The sequence below is a fragment of the Prunus dulcis genome, chromosome 5, assembly GCF_902201215.1.
Source record: "Prunus dulcis chromosome 5, ALMONDv2, whole genome shotgun sequence".
Taxonomy (NCBI): Eukaryota; Viridiplantae; Streptophyta; class Magnoliopsida; order Rosales; family Rosaceae; genus Prunus; species Prunus dulcis.
Genome location: NC_047654.1, coordinates 5,007,835 through 5,016,462, shown reverse-complemented (window position 1 = coordinate 5,016,462; position 8,628 = coordinate 5,007,835). Strand labels below are relative to the sequence as shown.

The 8,628-nt window shown below is 35.5% G+C and overlaps 1 protein-coding gene across 4 annotated transcripts; it reads left to right on the top strand.

The window, feature by feature from the left end:
• Window positions 1-1,789: 1,789 nt before the first annotated feature.
• LOC117628684 lies at window positions 1,790-5,113 on the top strand. Of its 4 annotated transcripts, none has more exons than XR_004586002.1 (4): window positions 1,790-1,840; window positions 2,970-3,017; window positions 3,807-4,218; window positions 4,601-5,113. XR_004586002.1 is itself a non-coding variant. In XM_034361180.1 (4 exons), the coding sequence occupies exons 3-4, from the start codon at window positions 4,126-4,128 to the stop codon at window positions 5,066-5,068; spliced, it is 468 nt and encodes a 155-aa protein (XP_034217071.1). In that variant the 5' UTR covers window positions 1,790-1,840; window positions 2,970-3,017; window positions 3,807-4,125; the 3' UTR covers window positions 5,069-5,113. The 4 variants fall into 4 exon arrangements, 2 of the variants coding, with proteins under 2 accessions (XP_034217071.1, XP_034217072.1); XR_004586003.1 differs by having other exon boundaries at window positions 4,506-4,649; XM_034361180.1 differs by having other exon boundaries at window positions 4,694-5,113.
• Window positions 5,114-8,628: the final 3,515 nt, after the last annotated feature.

Genomic DNA, 8,628 nt, shown 5'->3' with positions numbered 1-8,628 from the left:
AATGGGGGTAGGTTTTGTAGAGGGAGATGTCCATTGGTTTGTCTTTTTTTGTTTCTTAACAAGAAAGCAAGTGATTAAAAAACACAAAATAGAAAATTACTCACTACCTCTCAATTGTTTTATAACTTCTAATGTGATCGGATTTGATTGGAAAAGTTATAATCCATTCTATATTTCATCGGGTGCAGATTGATGAAATTGTAATGATTTCGAACGAATATACACCCCTAGAAAGTTCTAATCCTCTCCTTTTTTTCAAACCCATCACAATCTTTTATGTCATTTAAACACTGACGAAAATTTAGAGAAGAATATTATGTAAATGAAAAGATATGTTATTTCCCCAAAATTAAACTAATTTTCATGTGCCACTAGCTCAATTGGTTAAGCTCTTCCACCTTCACACATGTGGGTAGAGGTTCGAAACCCCCAGACACCTAATAAATATTTGTGTAAACCCCCTACTCCAATCGCATGCACTAAAAAATAAAATAAAAAACCTAATTTTCAATTTTTTGTTCGTTTGTTTTTGTATAATTACATACTAGCCTCTCCGCATACGCTTCCATGCTTGCGAGAGGCTTTTTAAAAATAAAAATAAAAATAAAATTTATTTTAGAATTAAAAAAGATAATGGGTGTTGTGTTCCATAAAAATAGGATCTATTATTTGAATTTTCTTATTTTTTTTAATATGAAAAAGTGTGAATTTACCATATTATCCTCATTTAATTAATAATTTTAATTTTTAACGTTTGCATTAACCAATGGCATTTTATGGTATTTTGAATGTTTCACCATTCTCTGCATTTTGCTTTATATATTTAGATTATTTAGGATCTCGAGCCTCTACATTTAGTCACTATGCATTTACCCGCATTTCACAAGATCTTAACCATTCTAATGATCTAACAACTTAAGATATGACGTGTCAATTTTTAACTTTTGACACCTATCTATTTAATTAAATCAAACTTAACACCGTTAAGTCTAAATAAATTTAAAAAATAATAAAAATAAAAAACAAACCATAAACTTATCAACAACCACTAATGACACACCACACCCCACCCTACTCATGGCAACCCCCTTTCCTCTTCACATCCAACCTTCATTGTTTTTAATATATTCATTTCTCAACCACAAGGTGTGGTGCAGTTGGCAAACTGCCACCTCGAGTTGATGAGCTACCTGGTGCCTTAATGGAATAGTTCAAAACCCGTTGGAAGTACTTTATGGCCAGTGAAAAGCCGAACCCTGAGCGGGGATTAATCCCACCCTTCAGGTGTGGGAACATCTTGTGGTATTTACCCAATATATATATATATATGAACCCCATTATTTGCTCTTTGCACCCCATAATCTCTTTATACCCCCACTGAATTTTAATAAAATTTCAAATTACTCACTATACCCCATTTTTCTTCCTAAATTGCCCTCATGAACCTCATTCCCTAACTTACTGTGTAAACCCCATCCCATATCAAGCCACACCCCATCGAAAATTCCCTCCTCTTGCAAACATACCCCATCGCACACCCCATCAGATTTACAACATGCTCCATCGCACACCTCATCCCCTTTGAAACAAAGCCATCGCACAACCCATCTCTGCAAACCCGAACCCCATCATACAACCCATCTCTAAAACTGTAACATCTAGGAAAAAAAAAAGATTTAATAATAATAAACTTAATTATGAGTTTAAAATTTTATTTATTTATATATATTTAAATAAATAAATAAATAAGAAGAGCAACATGTAAGAGAGAGAGAGAGAGAGAGAGAGAGATAGAAAAGAAGAAAACTAAGAAGAAGAGAAGAGAAGAAAATTTTCTAAGGTGAGTCAATTTCGAATTTGTGATTTTTAACTTGGTGTTTGTGTGTTTCTAGTTCCTTAAAGAGTATGTTCAGTCATTTGAGAGATGGAAAAATTGAATTGGAAGAGGTAGAATCTCTATTTTCGGGTTGGGTGTATAGAATAATTTTTCAAGTGTGGGTGTTGTTGATTTTGGTTTCATTTTGGCTTTTTGATGAGTTCTATGATAAGTATGAAGTTAGAAGAGTTTTGGCAGCCTTAGGAACAATCTGGGGATGTTAGAATGGTTGGGAACAACTTTGAACAAATCTGGAAAATGTTACTTTCTGGAAATTTTCAGCCCGTGAGGCTGATTTTGGATCTCGTTTTCTTCCAATCCTTTGAGTGTTTAAGGAATCTGTTTGTTGGGTTTTAAACTAGACTTGTCAAGGAACAAAACACAATTGATTGCGTCGAATTTGGTTGAGTTTTGATAGGTCAAACACATGTGCAAAGTTTGGAAACAAATCTGTTTTCTGCAGAAAACCAGTCGCGAGCCCAACTTTGGAGATGGTTTTCTCCTTCGTTTTAGCTCCGTTTTCAATGTTTTTTGTTGGGTTAGAAACTAGAGATATCAAGATTCAAAACCATCACAAGATTTCCCAGTTTCTTTGACTTTAGGTTGGTCAAAATGGCTCACAAAATCTGACATTTAAACTGAAAAACAAGGAAAGTTGCAGGATTTTTGGGGAAGACGATGAATAGTAACCAGAAACAAGCCCACTCCCGTCTCCAGCGCGTGGCGGCTGTTCCGGCAGCCTCCGATGCCATATTTTTAGTCCAATTGACTTAATTTCTCGATCCGAGTACAATGGTATATGTTTTGAGTCAATCCGAGGTGATACAAAGTATGGATTGTTGTGGGGCCCACGAGACCCAAATAGTAACTTTTGGATAATGGGTGTAGTTGGCCTTGTTTTGGTGTTGACAGGGCATAGGACAGAGTTTTAGATTATTTTGGACTAGATTTGGCCGATTTGGATCCCGGGTTGGTCCTAGGGGCATTTTTGTCATTTTCACGCAAAATGTTTGAAATGCATAAGGTTGAGGTTGGACTTAGGTGAAATAAAGTGAAGACTGCTCAATAATAATTTGAATTTGAATTTGTTCAGGAATTGGATCAAAAGTGTAGATTCGACAACTCCGAGAATCTCCAAAGGGTAAATTTGGTACTTTATCTACCTGGACTTGCGGTGGGGTTTCCTGATTCTCGATGATTGGGCTATATCACTTTTAATCTTGGTGCTTATGTAGTACTATAAATATGAATATTATTGTTGCTTTGCTTGGTGGATATTATTTGATGTTATGTGAATATTATTATTGATGTTTTTCCATGGATATTATTTTTGACGTTGGGTGAATATTATTATTCATGTGTTGAAGCTTGAAATATTATTGTTATTATTTGTATTATTATTCCACACAGATGAATTATGTTTGCTCTGTATTACATATGCATCATAAAGATAGTGGTGTTTGGGGTGTGTGTGTGTCTAAGGGGTGGGAGAAGGCCTTAGATATATCTTAGTGAGTAAAAATGTGGAATAAATTCAAGTGACGGGAGCAGAACTTGAATATATTGAGGTGATGGGACTAGGGCCTTTAATGAAAAGTAAAAGTTGAGAAATTCGTAAACAAAAGAAAACTAGGTTAAGGGACGAATGGACGCTAGTTTATATTTTAGGGTATTCGGAGCCACAGTGGTAAAAAGCATGGTATGGGACATGCATGCTTGTTGCCCTAAGGTATGAATTAGTGGGATTAGAAGGGAGTGAGTTCATGGCATCAATGCATATGCAAATTTATTTATCTGGTATGGTTGCATAATTTTTGTATCTTGTGTTGTTTGATGCATGACACTTTGATTAACTGTGATAGTTGACCTTGAGGGGTTTGACAATACTTTACTGGGTATTAGAATGCTCATACCCTAATAAATTGTGCAGGATTCAAGGCGAAGTTTGAGGAAGCGGGTTTCAACCGAGCTATTAGGATTTTGTTGTTGATTTGTGTAATTAACTTTTGTAAGTAGTCAACGGTTTCAAAATATATTATTGTGTCATTAACTACGAGCTACTGCGACTCTAATTCTGTGTTGTTAAGTAAATTTGTATTTATTTGTGGCTCTTTTTCTCATCATATCATGGTTGTAAGATTTTGCTCTTATGGCTATGGTATGACTTACACCCTGATTCAGGAATATTCCTTATTTTCGAATCGGGTCATGACAAAAACAGAGTCATCACACCCCACAGCCAACCCCAAATGCCTTCCCCTGTCGCAAATCACCTTCGCCTTAGCCTGGCAAACATCCATCACCAATCTGTCAAGTTTTCACAAATCCTTCGAAGAGCCAAGGTTTGATTTCAATTTTGATTTCTATATTTATTTTTCTAAGTGTTGATTAAGCCTAGGTTTGATTTCACTTTTGAAAAGTCAAAGCCTGATTTTAATTATTGATTTCAACTTTGTGGGTGTATGGTTCAAATCTGGTTTTACGAACTGGATTTTAGTTTCAGTGGATTACCACCGAAATGGTTACATTGCTTCAGTGGTAGTCCACCGAATTTGAACCTGATCTGTACTAAAATTAATTTTACTTTTGGTGGGTTACCGACGAAATCGTTACCTTGGTTCGTTGGTAGTCCACCGAATTTGTTTCCATTTTGCAGCAGATGCCTACCGAATGTATTTCGATTTTTCAGTGGGACTAAACCGAATATTTTTTTTCTTTTTTCAGTAATAGTCCACCGAATTTGTATCCATTTTTCAGTGATCATCTACCGAATCCGTTACTGAGTGTCTAGTTAATATTGCTTTTTTATATATAAAGAGGACTCGCATAGATACTATTGAGGCTTCATCATCTCGACCTGATAGACAGCGTCCCACAGCCTCAACGAGGAGACAGGGAGCGGGTCCCCAAGATCACTTTGAGGATACTATAGAGGTTGAAGATGTAGCTCCTACTCATGATAGTAATGTTGATGCAGAGGTTGAAGATGTAGTTGCTACTCATGATAGTAATGTTGAGGTACATGTCGAGCCTACTGAGCCATCTCGAGTAGGTCATATTGATCCATCTTTACTTACGAGTTTTAAAACTCACATAGCAGTTGCAACTCATGATAGTAATACTTACCTATTTGAGATCGTCAATCCAAGATGCATACACGTGTTTGTCCATGCGGCCATAAACTCTCCTTAAATGGATTTAACCAATTGTCATGTATGTATTCAATAGCTTTTTGAAATTCACTGAACTTAGACTCAATCTGTCGCAAACAACACCAATATTCCTCCTTCGTTTCTGAACCAACCAAAGTATTCCAATCCTCATTAAATTGCTTCAATTGTTTGAGTGTCCTAAATAACTTCTTGCAGTTTACCAACACTCCTTTGTTAATATGTCATCTACATAATAAATGTCGTGCTTTCGGAAATATAGATGTAATAGAATTCATGAGTGCTAACTCTCGACGGTGACAATAACGCAAGGAAGACAATTATCATCCAACAAACTCCTCAATGCAGTCAAAGCCCATGTGTAATTGTCTTCCTTCTCAGCATTCATATACACATACGCAACAAAGAATGTCATATTAGTAGATGTCACCCCCACAATTTGCAATAGTGGGAAACGATACCTATTAGTCTTATAAGTGCAATCCATGCTAAGTACATGTGAAAATGCATGCAAAATCTCAATATTAATGGGGTGTGTCCAAAAACAAGTTAGTTACAATATCTCTAGATGTCATATGCCACTCAATATAATTGTGTTCGGATAACTTAGTAAGCAATTGTTGCATTTGGGTTCTCCCAGCAAATTCTTTGGTTCTATTTCAGATCCTAACATTGTATATTGTCTTCATAGTTGAAGCATCCATTGCATCTCTATCTTTCAAGGTGACCAAAATATCTCTGGGTTCCACCAAACTCTTAGACATGTCCACCAACAAGGCATTCTCTTCTTCAGATAGTCGCCCCACAAATGAATGACCTTGAAGATACTCTGAAATAGGATGGTTGTATACCCTACAAACCACCTCCAACTTCCAATTATCTCTATCACCAATATTGACACCTTTTAACAAGAATGGGCATCCACATTTCTTGGTACCAGTGTCCCTAACACATTTTTTTCATATCACTATTTGCATCCGACCTTATATCAGTTGTCTCACTAGACTTGCAAGACTTATAGTTACCGCTCCTCTCACAAGCAAGTATTACTCGAGGTCTCCTCTTGCCCTCACCTCCATAATCAAACCTTTTAATTACAATGAAAATATTATTCATTTTTCCTTGTGCACAAGCCCATCTAAGTAATGCATCTCTACCATTGAATATATACACATAAAACTCATGTTATTTAAAGATAAAATTTGAAACATTAATGCCACATTAATGATATTAAAAAGGTTTTCAGACCAAAAAAAATTCAAAATAATTACCGAATAAGTTGTGAATTGATCACTATAGTCCATTACACATTTTGTTCCCACATTGTTGCCTTCAGTAGGGGCGTCACCTTATTTTTGTTCCTTCAATGGGAGTAAGATCAAAATAGCTTGCATTAAATTTGTGGTCAACAATAAGTTATTGAAAAAATAAATAAATTTTAGGTTCGTTGCCACTGAAACGCAGGTAACATTTCGGTAATAAACCACTGGACAAAGTTCCATGTTACGGTGGATCTCCACCACATATTAAGTTCATGACCGATCAACACACAACCGAAATAGGTGCAACGTTTCGGTGGCATCCCACCGAATTTACCTATCGCGTTCGGTACTGATGTGCTGAATGCAACCAGCGACCATCATGAAATACTAAACTTGCAAAATGCCAAAAAATAAACTCATACCTCATTCAAAGCCTCTCTAACTTCAATCTCACCCTTCATGAATAAATACAAGATATTTTTTCACCAATATAAACGTATACATCTCGTTAGAGTTGTAGGAACATAATGGTTTGAGAAAAAAGTCAAACTAGGGTTGTAGGAACATATGTGGGGTGTAGTGAGCAATTTTAATTTTAATTTTAAATTTTTTTGTTCTTAACGGTAATTATGTACAAGGTTAAAATAGGTTATTCATGTTTAAAATTAGTATGGGGTGCAAAGAGCAAATAATGAGGTGCCAATAAAATCTCCCTTTTGCATAATATGAATGCAATAAAAAAGCAAGAACTAGGTCTTATCATGGTGGCCTTTTACCCACTTAACCCAAACCAAATTACCTAACACTCATAAACAATTATGAAGCATCTCCACCCATAAATTTTTGGAATATTTCAGGTTTGAGTTAATTATATGGTTCTTGATAGGAGGGAAGTTGCCGTGAATGGGGTGGGTGGGATGTGTCATGAGTGGCTGCTGATAGGTTTAGGGTTTTTTTAGTTATTGTTTATTTATTTAGACTTAACGGTGTTAAGTTAGAGTTAATTAAATAAATAGGTGTCAAAAGTTAAAAATTGACATGTCATCATATCTTGAGTCATTAGATTATTAGAATGGTTAAAATCTTGCGAAATGCTGGTAAATGCATAATGGGTAAATGTAGAGGCTCGGGACGATATTATTGAGCCTAAATGGTGATGAGACACATTTTCAACCATATCAATATGGTAGGGGAGATTCGAACTAAATGCAACTTCCAAGTTTGGAAAGTGCAAAATTGGCAAAATTGTAGCAATAGTCCCTGGATTAAGACCAAACTTTACTTTTCGTCCCTCATATTGCTAAATTGTTATGGTGGTCCTTTAATTATGCCTCTACTTTCAAAAATCGTTATTTTCGTCATCTCAGTCAACTTAAAATGAGGGCATATTTGTCTTTTCATTAATTTTAAATTGATTAAAATGTTAAAATAAAAAATAAAATAAAATAAACTCTCCCTCTCTCCCCCCATTCCCCATGACCACCACCCGACCCTATGAACCCAGAACCCAGAACCCCAAGAGAGAGAGAGAGAGAGAGAGAGAGAGAGAGAGAGAGAGGAGATTTAATTTTTAAATTTGTGTGAAAAGACATTTTTGTCCATACCAAGTAGGACTTGTCCATGCCATGTTATCATTTTTAACAGAAAAGTTGACTAAGCTGACGGAAAGGATGATTTCTGAAAGTAGAGGCATAATTAAAGTACCATCGTAACAATTTCGCAATATGAGGGACGAAAAGTAAAATTTAGTCTTAATCCAAGGACCATTGCTACAATTTATTCAATTGTCAACAAACAACCTCCAAATAGTTAAAAGCAAGGGAGACTTTGGAAAATGCCAAAGGAGAGAAAAAGAATTTAAAAGAAGCCAAAATGGACAAAATTGCCCTTATTTATTTTTGAATTTCCTAAGGAATCCTTTATATTTGCATGTCTTTAATTTGATAGTTGATAAGTTTTTCTGTCTTTTTTGAAAAAGCTTTGACTTTTTTCAAAAGTGAAAATTTTTTTATGGTTAAAACCTAAATTTACTTAAAAGGAATTACCCAAGGACATGTGTTTAATTCCCCTAAGGCCCTCACAATGAAATGACTCCCTAATCTACATGGTTGCCAAAAAGGATTTGACAAGTCCAATAACGGCCCACTAGAAAAGGTCACCCTCAATCCCACATTTTCTAAAAACTACACCAAAGAATAGGTCAGAAAAGGATTGAAGAAAAGGTCACTCGAAATTAAGTTCAAGTCCAAAACCTCGTCAAATTAATTGATGAAATCCAATGCAGCAATATGCAATTACAACATGCAAAGAGACCTTTGTC

Coding starts and splice junctions, on each gene's coding strand:
- LOC117628684 (XM_034361180.1), top strand. CDS start 4,126: ATGCCTTCCCCTGTCGCAAATCACCTTCGCCTTAGCCTGGCAAACATC. Junction 4,219..4,693: donor AAATCCTTCGAAGAGCCAAG/GTTTGATTTCAA, acceptor TTATATATAAAG/AGGACTCGCATAGATACTAT.